This window comes from Cinclus cinclus, chromosome Z (genome assembly GCF_963662255.1).
Source record: "Cinclus cinclus chromosome Z, bCinCin1.1, whole genome shotgun sequence".
NCBI classification, from domain to species: Eukaryota; Metazoa; Chordata; class Aves; order Passeriformes; family Cinclidae; genus Cinclus; species Cinclus cinclus.
The window spans coordinates 26,490,157-26,505,907 of NC_085084.1; the positions used below are offsets into that span (position 1 = coordinate 26,490,157).

Consider the following 15,751-nt stretch of genomic DNA (forward strand, 5'->3'; position numbering starts at 1 on the left):
ACTTTCAACATCTGTAATGCAGAGGGAATCACTGATCTGATCTTATTTTAAAAAGCCTAATTGCCTTATATTGATGAAGAATTTTAATGAGTGGCTCACTTACTGTATTCACAAAACTTAAGTACTTATCTATAAACATTTGTTTTTCTAAAACTAGGTGACAGTTCCAAATAGTACCAAATCAGGATTTTTCTAAGTGTTCCCTGTTTAGTATGAATCCTAGGTTACCATACTGGTTCAGAGGCTGTATCTATCTATAAACAATAAATCAATTAACTCCCAGTCTGGGAGACAGAAAAAAGAAAAAATCTAGTTCATGGCTCTTCAATGTTTTCAATTTATGACCTCAGTCAACTGTATTTTAGGTTTTTTATTCATCCGTTTTTTGAAAGTATGCCTAATTAATAGTTTTTCATTTGGAGAAGGCATATGGATCTGAGATCTCTAAATGAACTACCCTTCCATAGCTACACCTGCAAAACAACACTTGTAGCTAGTGACCTAATTAGTCTTTTATCTCACACCCCCCCGCCCTCAAATAAACCATCTGAAAATTCTAATCTAAGTCCTGCCTACATGTCTGAGCAAATGTGCCCTGAAACACCTAATAATATACAACTGTCTGAAAATGAAACAACTCTGAGTTAACACCCAAGTTCTATACCTGGTCAAATATTCCAGCTGAAATTTTACATCAAAGAGAAGGGGACATAATGGTAACTTAGGGTTGTTGGTGGTGATAGCATTCCCTGGGAGAGAAATTAGATACATCTCCGAATCTTCCTGTTTATAATACAGAGTAGTAGTAAGGCTGAAAAACAGACATTTCTTTACTTATTTGACAGAGAAGCAAAATCAAGTTGGTTTCTAGCGTTGAAACTGTGACAGTTTAAGGACAAGGGGCTTCCAGCTCCTGTTCTGTGTGGCACTGATTATAATAAATACAATGACTCTGATAACTGAATGTGAAGATACTGGGCAGATCTTGCTGGAATTTTCAATGAGAGAATCTTCCCTTCCTTGAAACTGCAGGTCTCAGCAAAATAAAGTTGGATAAAACACTAATAGGCAATTCTGCAATGCATGTAGATCACAATTCAGTACCACTCTGAGAAAAGAAATAGTAGAACTTGATAATAGAACTTGACTGTTCATAATGTGACAAATGAAAGGATTCTTCCATTTCAACTTGGAGCTTTCCACCTTTAAACTTGATTTGCTTACAATGGGAAGCTATCCTAGGGAATAGTTACTCTTAAGAAAAACTTGATAGGCTCCAGAGGTTGATTCACATTCCTAGTAAGTTTTTGCTGATGATTAAGGACTGTTTTTTTGTTTGTTTTGTTTTTCACCAAATCTGCAGAATGAGACTGGAAGAAAAAAAAATTAATAGAGCTGATATTTCAAATTGACCAGACCTCTTAAAAACTCATGGTTGTTTGGAACTTCAGGAGTAATGGACTTGCCCTTTACTTGCCATGTGCCTTCTAATTACTAACTGAGGTCCTGTATTACTGGAAGTGAAGGACTGCATGAAAACCATTCTAAGAAATAAAAAACTCACTACTTCATTGGTAGCAGGGGTATTCTTCCCTGACTTGCCCAGGAAATAAGCTTCCAGCAATATCTGAAATCCTTTTGTGCTTTAGGGGAAAAAATAGCAAGCTATTTTATGCTTAGCCATAAAAATGTTAGGATCCAAGTGCACTAGCACAAACAATTATTTCTAGTGCCTACAAACAGGACAGCTGTTACAGAAAGTGGACTCTCTTAGCTAGTTTCTCTATATTTAATCTTTATAATTAGTTATGATTTGTGACAATCAATTATTTTAAGAACTGCTGAATACCATGTTTGATGACACTACTTACACACTAGCTTAGGTCTTCAAATATTGCAGTCCCTCAAGTCTGTGAGTAGCACTGACATTTACAAGATATGACTGCAAGAATACTGGAAACAGGGCTAGTATTTAACCACTATTTAGATTTGTGCAGCAGCACATCCGAGGAAACTGGAGGAGAGACATTTGTAAATGCTTCTGACATTTGGTTACACTGTAACCTCAGAAAACTGTGGGTGTTTTTTTCTTTTTTGTTTTCTTTATTACCTTTACAATGGGTACAAAAAGGATAACAAAATACTTATAAAGAGATAAAAAACGGGCAACTTCATAGTCAATCTTAATTTTTGTGCTTGTAGGATTTAAGTAAAGCATAACAGGTGGTCAAAGACACGAATGAAAAGACACGTAAGTATGAATAAGCAATATTTCCTTAACCCGTTTTCTTTTTCCTGTCAGTAAGAATGGGCATTACCAGCTGCAGTTCTCACTTCTCAGTGACAACTGGCATTCTGGTGTTGCATTTCCCAATAGCAATTTCCAAAAACGTTTTAGGCAATTCTGCAAAATGGCATATTTTTATTAAGAAGAAATGCAATATAACCGTAGCTGATGAATGAAAAGCTACTTCATTGGTTTTCACAGAAACTGATGAAAATGCACATTTCAAATACAACGCCTTCATGGGATGCTAAATCTACAACATCACCCTTTGCTGAAGCAAGGTTTGTTTCCAGACAAGATACTTTTCACCATTTTACTTTTCATAAAATAAAGAAGCTTAGAAAACCTTATGGTTTCATTGATGACTGGACTTGGAAGTTAATAGGTGCTTATTTTCCACTATTAACAAATTAAGGATGCATGTTTTGCTGTCAAAGGAATTTTCTTAAAATAATGAATGCAAGTCCTAGGAAAAATATGAAAATAAGAGATAATCTGTTTAATTCCCTGTCATGTTACAAGCTGAGGATAACAGTATTCAGAGTTTCCTACATTTAACAATGTAAAATAGTTCAGGATTCCCTCAGGGTCCCTCTGGTTGTGATAGTGCCAGTGTAACAACCTAACCTGAAATCCATGTTTGCAAAAGAGACCTAAGCTTAACTTCTTTGCAAGTTCTCTATGATAAACACAGTACATGAGCCAAATGACCAGGATCTGTCTAACCTGGTAAGATTAACCTGACAAGATTAAGTCACCAAAAGGCCATGGACAGAAGATACTGCAGCTTTGCTTCTTTAGTGCCATAATTTCATGGCATGGCCAGTTTGGTTGTGAATGCTTCTATGAGAAGCCTGCAGCATCTATAGGTATGGATTCCACTTCCTAAATGGAATAGTTTCAACAATTACAAGTCAGACATGATGAACAAATTCTGCCACAAACTGTTAAATTAATGGTACAAAAAGTTTAAATAATTGAAAAGACATGTACCTGTGTTGAAATTTATTCTTTACCTATAAAGCCATTCTGGTATTCTCCCAAAGTATCACCAGTTTTGAACTGAACTGGTACCTACTTCAGTAATAGCAACAAATTTTTCTAATGCTGTAGAAATCCCCTGTTTTAAAAAAACTTTAAATTTAAACAGAAGTGCAATATGTATGTATGGAGGTAAACTATTTGAGAATAAAATGTTAGTACTATTGTTATCCTTCTAAGAGAGTCAGGATGGTGACTGGTTAATTTATGACAAATGAAACAGTGTTTTATTTTATCTGAATATAGCAGTATTTCTTGCTGTCAAGAGGGCATATGGCAAAGAATGCTGACACTGTTATCCTTACTTGCAGACTTCAGGGACGCATATATAAGCAAATGCAGTTGAATGAATCTTGGATTTTCCCGAATAATTGTGAAACATTTCTTAAATCTTAGTACACTTGGATTAGCATACTAACAAATTAAGGCACAGACTCTGTGTACTACTGAGAAGCATACAAACTACACAAGAACATTTCCTATTGCTCTTGAAAAATATCGCTGGGCTACTTGAAGTACAGAACTAAGTAAATATATCCAGTACACTTACAATGAAGTTTTAATTTATGCCACCAAGTTTTCCAAGCACTACACTTTCATGGGTATGTGTATATATATTTGCTTCCTTATCTCCAAAAAGAAAATCACTTAACAAAATGCAAAAAGCACTCTCCTTACAGCTGGATACTGATAGTACCACCTCAAATGCAGGCAACATGCTCCCACACAACTATTCACTGTTGTAGTTGGACACTAATTCCTATGTCGTAGACAAATTCTTCTAGACTACACATACTTTGGTCACACATAGCCCTAAACCACCACTCAGCACTACTGTAAATATACTTTAGAGAGCAAAAGATGATGTGGACAATAGAAAAGCCACCCTAACAGAAATAAAAATGTAATGCAGCCACTGACTTCACTACATCTCAATCGCACTGTAACGCTAAAATATAAGGCTAATTAACATTCCAGAAGTTGTGTTACTTACAATCCCTGTTTCTTACTTGCATTAGCAGCAACTGGTATCCCTTGATCTGAACATTTTAGTAAATTCCTAGAAATGTTTTAAGCACCTTAATGCTGGAACTCAAACAGAGATATGATAACTTGTTCCTATTTCTATGCAGAGTCCTAGAAAACAATTCCAGCTGCAAAGAGGACTCAAAGTAATAAATGGTGCACTTCCTCCCTCTCCTATCTAGTAAGTTTTTATTCTTTCTGGCTTTTTTAATATATATTTATATGTATATATATACAAACACAAGGTTTATATTCTTGGTGCATTTAAACCTTGTTTATCCCCAGTCTTTTGATATTTGATTGCAATAATGTAGAAAAAAAATAGAAGGTTAGTATTTCTACTCTGCTGTTCCCTGTCAGAGGCTTTAAACACACTTCTTTCCTTCTGGTTGTTTGAACAACTTCCTCATGCCATACAGAAGTAGTATTTTCCTTTGGACACTATGCATGAAATGTTCTTCTGCTCAGAATAAACTTTTGCATGCTCCAGCTGCATTCTGAGAATTTTTACAAAGTTAAGGAAAAACATCAGGGTCAAAAGCAAACCCAGCAACATATTATTTATCTCTGTGATCAATGATATTTGTTATCTGCTGTTATCATTAATAAGCCTCTTTTTCTTGGCCTACTGCTGTCACATATTTTTTGGAAGGCAGATAGTTTGCAGTATTTCTTAGCATATGCAGTCAAGACTTTATATAGGTCTTTTTTTTTTCTAAAATAAACATAGGTCACCATAAAAGAAACATATTACTGAATTCTGATGGCATTGAAGGACAAAAAGGACATGATTTAAGGAGATCACATAAAAAGTCAGAAGTATGTCTACTGTATGGTAAAAAATGCGCAAGTAATTCAACTGCCAAAAAAAATCTGGATTTTTCCATTCAGTAAGCATGTTTGCATCCAGAATCTAACCAAGCTTCATGCTTAAAACAAAGTATCACCTAAATATATCAGATGCAGAAAGGATTTTTTTAAAAAAACCTTCTAGTAGAAATACTTGTCAAAACTGTCCTCAGTTTTAAGGCCAACATGTATGAAAATCCCCACATTAATATGCTGACATACAGGACAGGGATAGCAGAGTGAGAGCACAGCTTAAAGTAGAATACCTCTAACTGTTTTACAGCAGTTATTTTGCTGTAAAACAGATAGAACCCACAGTCCCTTAAATTTATAGTATGTGCTTTCCTAAGTACATGTAACCTAAGTTACAGTACTACTGTGACTGGATACATAGCATTTCGCAGTATAAATCTTTAATGCAGGTGTAGACACCATTAAAGATGGAACACAAATTAATTTCAATGTAATCCTAGAAGAATATTGCAAATAATGCTGTATAAATCCATAGTGTTTGAGGAAAACATTACTTCACTAGAAAATAAAGTCCCAGACATTGAGTTTGGCACTTCTTTATCCCTATGTCACTTTCTTTTTGATTGAAGACAACTCTTTCTGAATCTCACTGAATTTTGGCCGGTTTTCAGGCTTGTAGTCCCAGCATCTCTGCATTATTTTATATATTTCTTCTGGACATTTTTGTGGTACAGACATTCGGTAGCCTGATACACAGAAAAAGAGGGGAAAATTTTAGTACTGAAAACTGATGCATATTGACAAATCTAAAAAGGTAAGAGAAAAGTTCAAGATCATTTCATTTGAAAAGACCTTCAAGGCAATATGAGGAACATCTTCAGTACATAACCTATACATGAGAGATAATTATGAAACTAATTAAAGCTTGGGTACCAATGACATTTAAGTTGGGTGTGCTGAACTGTCAGTTTGCTGCTCATCCATGATAGCAGCAACTTGCAGATTTATTTCCTGTATTTTAGGAAGTAGCTACCTTCTGGTTTTCAGTTGTATTTCCTTACTTCCCTGTAGTGAGGAAATTGTCAATAAAAATTAAGATGGGAGTAAATTTCCTTGCTCTTTTTGAAGATGTATCGACTTTTATTCTCACATTTCTTCCCTCTTTTGGCTCCTTAAGGAAGTCCCTCCCCATTTGCACTTTAGTAACTAATTTTTCCTCCCTCTGTTTTCTTAACTTTTGTATCTTTCCATCTTATCTCAACTCTCTTTCTTTTCTGGTTTGCTTAGATAGGCAGTGGCTTCTACACCTCTCTGCTGCCATCAGCCAAAGGAGCTCTCTGACTTGGCAATGAGCAGGAGAATGGACAATCCTTTAAGTAAATTAAGCAGCTAATCATTCAAAAGTCACAAGTAAGTGGCTATTCAGGCATATCATCATTACCCTGGACCACAGAGTTGTACTCACAGCAGTGAAGGCAATTTCCCGATGAGCAGGAAGTGGGGAAAAATGCCAGGAGGACTGTATGTATGAGCAAGGAGCTCCTGGACAAGATCAAACTGAAAATAAGGTAATGGGAGGAATACCAAAACACTGAGCCTCCAGGGATGAAGTTAAAGAAAAAGCCCAGAATGGATTGAACCTGGCCAGGGGTGTCAAAGACAGCAAGCAGGGCTTCTCTAACTATGCAGGGGATAAAAGGAAGGCTTGAAAAAGTATGTGCCTGCTGCTGAATGAGGCACTGGGCAACTCAGCAACACTCAGGTCAGGGACATGGCTGAAGTACTGAACACTTTCTTCGTCTCAGCTTCTACTAGCAAGACCAGCCTTCAGGAATCCCAGTCTCCAGAGATTAGTGGGAAAGGCTGGAACAAGGAAGATGTACCCTTGGTGGAAAAGGACCTGGTCCATAATCACACTGGACTTAGTTAAGTCCAGGAGTGCTGATGCACCTGTGAGTACTGAGAGAATGGCCTGATGTCCCTGCCACACCATTCCCAATAATCATTCAGGCATCACTTGACTACTGGGAGAAGTACCTGAAGACAGGAGTAAAGCAAATGTCACTCCTATCTTCAAGTCAGAGCACCCAGGGACCTGCAGGCTGGTCAGCATCACCTTGATCCCAGAAGGTGATGGAGCATTTAATGCTGTAACCAATTCCCAGGTACCTGAAGTACAAGAAAATAATCAGGAGTAAACATGCAGAAAGTAAGCAGTGATTCAGTAAGAGCAAGTCATGCTTGACCAGTGTGAGAAACTTCTTCAATGAGATGAGTGGCCTGGTACGTGAGGGGATTTCACTATAAAATTCTAACAAGGACACCTTTGAATTTATAGGCTAGATGACCAGACAGGGAGGTGGACTGAAAACTGAGGCTTGAACAGTGAGCCCTAAAGAGAGGTGATGAGTGATGAGTGGTACAAAGTCTGAGTGGAGTTCTAGGGTCAGTACTGGATCCAATCCTGTGTGACACCTTCATGGATGCTGTGGATGAGGGGCAGGTGCCCCCTTAGCAATGGTCACACAGTGGTGCCGCACCCTTGCTGGTGGCATCAAGTGAGTGGTGGCTGATACACCAGAGGGTGTCTGGTACCATCCAGAAGGGCCTGGACAGGCTGGAGGAAGGAACTGACAGGAAACTCAAGCGGTTCAGCATGGGAAGAATCGAGCCCTGCAGCTGGGAACAACCGCTGGCACCAGCACGGGCTGGGAATTCCCAGCTGGGAAGCAGTTTGTCAGAAAAGGCCCTGGGACTCCTGCTGGACACCAAGGGTTGAACAAGCACCAGCATGAGCTCTTTCAGCAAAGAATGCTGATGTCACACTGCATTGCACTAGAAAGTGTTACAGCAGGTTGAGGGAGATCATCACCTCTGTTCACTTCTGGCTGAGGCCACATCTGGAGTGCTGGGTAGAGTTCTGGGCTTTCCAGTACAAGACAGACATGGGAACTATGGAGAAAGTCTCATGAAGGATCACCAAGATGATGGAGGCAGTGAAGCATCCTTCTCTCCTATGAGTAAATGCTGAGTGAGCTGGAGCAGCTCATCCTGGAGAGGAGAAAGCTCAGGGGATCTCAGCAATGTATATCAATAACCGCAGGGAGTGTGCAAAGAGGATGGCTCCAGGCTCTTTCCATGCCCAGTGACAGGACACAGAGATGGTGAGCACACAGTGAAACATGGGAAATTCCTCCTGAGCATCAGGAAGCACTTAGTTCCCTGTGAGGGTGACGGAGAACAGGCTGCCCAGAGATGTGGTGGCATCTTCATTCAGTGACATATGTAAAAGCCATCTGGATGTCATCCCACTTGAGCTGGGTGGTTGGGCCAGATGACATTCAGAGGTGCCTGCACACCTCAGCCATTCTTTAACTCTGTGATTCCACAAATTGTTTACCACATGTACCTCTGAGCAAATGACAGGCACGGCAGAGTGATGTGCCTTGGACTCTACAGCTAAATGCAGCTCTGTGACTCCAGACTCACTGCATAGGTCTCTGTATCTCTTTTTCCAAAGAACAGCACAATGACACTGACCCCTTAAAACAGGTAAATCTGAGAAATATTTTTGCTTTTTTTATACTGTATCCATCTGCTGTAGGTGCTGGATGAATGCATGTAAGTTCAAACAAGAGTGGCTTGGGCTCTAGGATTTGATTTGACCTTTATGGAGAAACTTTACTGTCACCTACAGTGCTTATAAAACTACAACAAACACTGACATTATGTGTAAATCAGCAAAACAGAGGTGGTTTTTTCTGTTTGTAGTTTGTTTTGTTTTAAATAATTTTTAAGTTTTACTAGCTTAGAACCTGTTTATAAATTATACAGTAGTACCATGTAGAGAAGGAACAGTTATGAAATGCCACTAAAGACAATGAAAATAAATCAGAGTCCTGAAATCCTGCTCACAAGTATTTGCTATTTTAAGTAAAAATCTTTTGATTATTTTGTAAAAGAGAAATGTAGCTTGCAATGCTCAGCTAGCTTACCATTTTGCACCATAATTGCTAAATCTTTCTGTGAAATGATTTAATAAAGAAGATGGAATGATACAGACTTTTTTTCCTGACAGTTTAGAATATTTATACATGCATTAGCATAATCTTAGATAATTAATTCTCTTCAAGCTTCTGCTTTGCACAGCAGTAAATCTCTCCTTTCTATCTCACCTGTTAGTTCCACAACAGTGAAAGTCAGCATGCTGTAAGTCTTCCAACCAAGTTACTGGTCAGTGTATTGCATTTTTTTTTTCAAAAGGCTATATATACCACACTACTCCCCCCAGAGAGCTAGATTCAGCAATTTAAAAAACCTCATGTTGTTTTTGCTGAACTTGCTACAAAACTTGTATGTTACTTCTTGGGTACTTTATCCTTACAATTTATCCAGCATTTCTTTCACTTCCGATGAACAATTACCTTTTTCAACTTGCTCTCGTGCTTGTTGGTTGGTCATTCCAGGGTACGGGCATACTCCTAAACTGAAAGTCTCCCACAAAAGTATTCCAAAGCTCCATACATCACTCTCAGATGTGTATCTCCCTAAGAAAGGGAAAGCAAACCTTCAACTTAATATGCAGAGAAACTGGTATTTCAGATAATTATGGCCCAAATTTCCTGTAACAGCTGAAGTGCTACATTGGCAAGCCTCAGGCAAAACAAAGCCCTAGCTACTAATAAAACATTCTATAGTTTTCAAAGTCTCCAACAGTTCAAAGAATGAGCAAATTATATTAAAGGAATAACATAAGCTAACCTTACGTTCTATTATGATACACAGACCATACTAGACTGTCATGCAAGTTAAAAATTTCTATCCTTCTTAATGTACAAAAATATTTTTACTTTAATATAAAAGGACAGAAAAATGTTAGGATTTCCCCCTTAATTTACAATTGCTTTAAATTCTAAATATTCTTAAAAAAATTACCTTTCCCAGTTCTCCATTTCAGCACGTCAATGTTTATTCTAGGGGAGTTACTACCAACACTGTAAGTGTGAAGAAGGCCTCGTTCTCATGCTTTGAGAAATGGATCTCTGAAAACCAAAGTATGGCTGGATTCTGTGAAGCTAACGCACCCAATTGGTTTAAGAAAAAAAAAAATCAGGCCTGCTGGTTCCATTGCCTCCAAGTATGCTTCAGAGATTGCAAAATAGATAACTGATAAATAATTGAATTCTAAGCCTTTTTGTGGAATTACAGACATTTTGGAGCAGGTATTTCTATTGTCCCTGATAGATTCACATTTAAAAATTAAAACTCCTAGCCTTTTGCAGAAGAATCAGTGAAAACGTTACCTTAAAAATCCATTTTCAATATGACTTTTTCATGACTGTTCTTCTTTGTTTCATGCTATTACTTAATATTTATGTGTCTTTATTCTTTAAAAACAACACTTTTGAATGTATTGTTTGTTTATCACTAATCATCAAACAAGCCAAACTAAGCCACTTCTGACTAGGAAAAAAAAAGAAAATACATGTAAATTATAGTGACAGTTGATGACAGTGACTACTGTTCTGACATCAGAAAATTCAGTTTACTCTTAGACTAAATGTCACTTCCAGCTGTGCTGTTAGCTTGTGTGCCTCATCGTTGGCAATTACAGATATTCACTATGCTCTTTGGAGTAAGATTAGTTTTCTTGTCTGTGTATCAACTCCCTGCAGCTGGGCATCCAGTAATTTAGCATTTTTCACTGAAAGCATTCAGCAGATACAAGACAGGTGATCAGCTGCTTTTTTTTAAAGAAAGTACAAGTTCTGTACAGTTAATTACATTTTCTGCTATTACACTATCTTAGGGGAAAAATGATGTTTAGAAAAAATCCCCAAGTCCTCTCCATGTTACTATTAACATCACAAATAACTCAAAATATTGTAGGGAGAAAACATATATATTAAACGTGTTTTAATTCTGAAAGATCAGGAAGCAAAAATACCCCATAATTATCCTAAACATTCTGCTGGTTTTCATGGGGTAGAATTAATTGCATTCACAATGGCAGGTACAGGGCTGTGTTTCAGATTTGTGCTGAACACAGGGTTGATATTTCAGAGATGTTGTTGTTGTTGAGCAGTGATTGCACAAAGCCAAGGCCTTCCCTGCTTTTCACACTGTCACCCTGGGAAAAGGGCTGGGGGTGCCTGGGAGTTTGGGAGGGAACACAGGCAGGACAGGTGACCCAAAACTGACCAGAGGGATTTTCCAAATCTTGTGATATCACAGACAGTGTATAAAGTGAGAGGAAGAAGGAGGAAAGGGAGGGTACTTGGAGTGAGGGGGTTTAACCTCCCAATAATTGTGCAGGATGTCTCTGAACAGCACCCACAGAACCAAAGGTTCCATTTCTCAAAAACTCCAGTGCCATCTGAATTTTGCTTCTGACTTCTGACACAATGCCCTAACCACTCCTTTTGCCCTAATCTGATTTCTAGTCTTCACAACTTGTGTTTTTTCTTTATTTAACATACTTCAGTGACAGCTCTTACTTTGTCATACACAGTGACTTTAGCAGGGATTAAAAAAGAACTTTTTTGTAGCTTCTTAAGCACATCAGCATTCATGTAATGGCCAAATGACCCTATTCCTCATTTTCCTCCAACCTTTGAACCTTGATATTCAGGACTGACCTGGCCAGTGATTACCAACTAGTTTTGAAATACTGCATGCACATTTAGTTTTATTTAATTTTGATATCTTAAAAACCTCCAATCTTACCTACACAAATCAATGCAATTCTTACATTCTTATTATTAGAATGGAAAACAATAAAACATAATCCATTAAATTTTGCTCATCTTTCAAGGGAATGGAAAAAATTATCCTTCAAAAACACAAAAAAGTCTTTCATGGTATTTTGAAAGTTGAATATTGACTGCTGAACATATTAACAGATGTTTCAAAGAACATATTTCCCAAACATTGCATAAAATTACTTATAGCTGCTGGAATATGTATGTGCTTTAGGAAGCAAAATAAGTAGATGTTGGTCAACAACCCCCTCCTGTATTGTGCAGAAAAAAACAGATTCAGCAGTACAAAGTGAAGGTGTTGCCACAAGAGCCTGTTTCCTGCCAAATGTAGCCAACAGGACCACATATGATTATAAGGACAGGTTTTCGTAACACATCAAAAACACTGTACGCATTTCCAAAATAACAAAAATAAAAAAACAAAACACCTTTTTCTAGCGGATCAAACACCCAAGAAAGCAAAGCATTCACCAGTGAATGCTGGCAACACAAACACCTCTTAGAGTACTTGGTAATACAGGATCAATTACTGCCACTGAATTTACTGCCAGCTTTTTAAAGGGAAGATCTGCTTTCCTGTGGTATGTCGTTAACTGCTGCAAAAGTGCTAATGAAAGGAAGCATTCTGCTGTCAATCACAATTCACAAACTTATGATTTCCAATGCATGATTTCCAAAAAAAGGCTTTAAGAGATGGAGGAAATATTTATAGGCACTTCAAATGAAGTCTTTAAAAATATTTTATTCTGTGTACTCAACTAAAGAACTGGTTTAGAGAAGTACATTGAAAACATGCCATCATTTATTAAATCTGCTGCTTCTTCACAGCCTACTTTACCTAGAACTTATTTTTCTAGTTTCATATAAGCAAAAAAACCCCTAAGAGCAGCAGCTTCTGTTTCTGTTCTGGAACTGTTACCAATGTTACGTGGACCACTTCCCTCAGTGATAAATAATGTTTTTTTATCCTCAATATAACAACCCAGTGATACACAAATATGCAGGTAAAGAAGAACTGCAGTTAAAAAAACCCCAAAAACAAAACAAAGACTATATTTTTCACCAATGCAAGGAGTTATCCAACAGTGTTTTAGTACATTAACATCTTCTACTGTTTTCAATGAGGGGCCATAAATATGCAGAACTTGCTAATGATCATAATTTAGATGACTGACGAGACAGTCTACAAGAATGAGTCAACAACATAACCAAGGCACTCTGCTATTGCTGCATAATAGCAATTCTGATGTTGCTGCCCTATTATTTTTCAGTGGCAAAACTGCTTTTTACATAAATCAGACTGATATACTAGAATTATTTTAAACATCATTTATTTGAACAGGGGGGAAATAATTCTATGTATATACACTCAAATATTGTGGCTCTGGTGCTCTTTACTGTACTTTAGATTTTTTTTTTTTTTTGCAAGAAAATCCATTTATGTTACTTACCATAGTTCAGAGCTTCTGGAGCAGTCCACTTGATTGGAATCTGCTTTAGGCCTGATGATGAGTACACGCCATCATCCTCTTGTCGGGACATCCCAAAATCGCTTATTTTCAAAATGTTGCTTTCACCTACCAAGCAGTTCCTTGCAGCCAGGTCCCTAAATAAGAAAAAGAAATAAACACCCACATTTTTACAGGTTTGAAAGTATTTGGAAGTCATTTAAACTGACTGAGCCACTCAGCCAAGATGGCCATGCTTCTCACAGGCTTATTTACAAAAGGGTAAAAAACACTTCACAGCATTTGTGGGGAAACAAAAGTGAAGGAAGGGAAAAAATGTGAGAAATAATCCTATGAAGAAGTGAGGGGAGGAGATGCTGGAGATGTTCCAAGTGCCTGAGCAGAGACTCTCCTGCAGTCCATGGAGAGGAGCCACAGTGGAGCAAGGTAAGGAGCAAGGAGAGCAAGGCTGAAGGAGTGGAGCTGTTATGGACAGACCAGAGCCTCCACTCACCCCTCAGGGGAGGAGGTGAAGGATTCCAGAATGAAGGAGTGCCTCAGAAGAAGGGAAGGGGAAAAGGAATTTCAGTTTTTGTCTTTTACTTCTCACCATCCAACTCTTCATTTGCAATACATTAAATTCATGTTACCCAAGTTCAGTCTGTTTTGCTATGATGGTAATTGGTAGGTGCTTTCCTAGTCTTGATGTCCAAGTTTTTCTGTCTTATTTTTTCTGTCTTGTTAAGTATGGGGAGTGAGAAAGCTTCTGTGTGGGTGTCTGGCAGCCAGGCAAAGTTAACCCACCACAACTGCTCTCTGTGGTCACAGAAGTAAACTCCAGATTAATGAATAGGATCCTATGTAAAATGAAATTGAAATTGAAGAAGCAACCTGATATATGTTCAGAATGTGTTTCAGTGAGAAACCGAGAAACAGCTCCATCTTCCCTCTGCCCACTAGAGTTTCTATCAAAAGTTAAAAGCTACTCAGCACAGAAGAGGAATTTTGGCTTAGTGATGGATTAGAAGTTCAGAAAGCTAACTCCCTTAATCTCAAATTTGTTTATTTTTTTAGGATGGGTGCACGCAGTAATACCTGATAAAAGACCTACTGTGGCTTCTCTACATGCTAATATTATAAACATACTATATGTATACTAAATTTCAGTGTTTCACATCTTATTAAAATACAACACAATAAAATATATATTATTATTCCCATTGTAATGCAATGAAATATAGGAAAATTTTAAAGGGAGAGATATGTTAAGCATGAGGATTAATTCTATACCATTAGGAACATCATGGGCAAAATATTTTTAATCTAAACTTACTGTGTTTTTGTTTAGCTTAAATAGCTAATATGCTCACAAACAGCTTACATTAATATTCCAGAAAAACTACATTAACTTTGATGTTTTGAATTGGAGCTGTAGCACAGTTCTGAAGTGAATCCCCTGAGCACTTAATGCACATTCATTGGTTTTTGAAGAATGAATTTGGTGCATGCAAACCACATTGCTCTTGGAAGAAACTAACTTAGAATTCTGCTCATGATGTGCACAGAATTGTTTCTCCAGCTACAGAATTTTGCTTCTACGGAACTTGTTTCTACAGCTAATGCAGAAAGGTCTGAACCAGTGGCAAACAGCTTCCAACATTACCCATGGTAATGACAAAGGACTGAACTACATTTAACCCAAACTAAAAGTCTTGAGCCATATTTAAGGATGCTGAAGCTCATACATCCACTTTAAATATATACATACATACATACACACATACATACATATCAATACATTCAATATTGATACTGGGCTACATTATTCAATATGTAGAGAGAGCCTAGGTATGACCCTAAATATTGTAACAAGAATTTTAACATATTTGACTTATGCAGCTTTTCTGCCACTAAGAACATTAACAGCTCTAGAGCTTGAGTGATATAAATAAAGTTATTCTTGTGGTTTCAGAAGACGGACCATTAAAAAATCGAAACTCACAGGAACCAACTGAAGATGTGCACAAATGCGTAAAATAGCTCAGTGTGCACTGCATTATATAGTTTGATGTTAGCATATGGTATTGTTATATATGACTGCATGGGTTAAAGTGAGTGAGCTGCAAAACAAAATCAAATTGTTATTGTTTACACTGAAGTGTGTAAAATTGTATTGGCATAGAACTTCGAGAATTTATGACTTAGGTTCCAATCATACTTCAGTAATTAGTTTTTTTATCGTGTTTGTCAATGTAGTTTAGATGTTGAAACTGATGTACGTAAGGAGTGGAAAAAGTAATGAGGTTGTATCTCAGAGAAAATTTATAGTTCATTGAAATCACAGGCATCTCCCTACCTGAAGTCTG

At 37.4% G+C, this 15,751-nt stretch overlaps 1 protein-coding gene across 3 annotated transcripts in view; it reads right to left on the minus strand.

Annotated features, from left to right (window-relative positions):
- Nucleotides 1-5,779: 5,779 nt before the first annotated feature.
- The window catches only part of FER (FER tyrosine kinase), a 162,685-nt gene continuing 152,713 nt past the window's right edge, over nt 5,780-15,751 (minus strand). For all 3 annotated transcript variants that reach the window (XM_062513104.1, XM_062513103.1, XM_062513105.1), the window contains exons 18-20: nt 13,389-13,543; nt 9,601-9,723; nt 5,780-5,922 (exon numbers count right to left, since the gene is read on the minus strand). In XM_062513104.1, coding sequence (XP_062369088.1) covers nt 5,780-5,922; nt 9,601-9,723; nt 13,389-13,543 — 421 coding nt within the window. The remainder of the gene's footprint in view (nt 5,923-9,600; nt 9,724-13,388; nt 13,544-15,751) is intronic.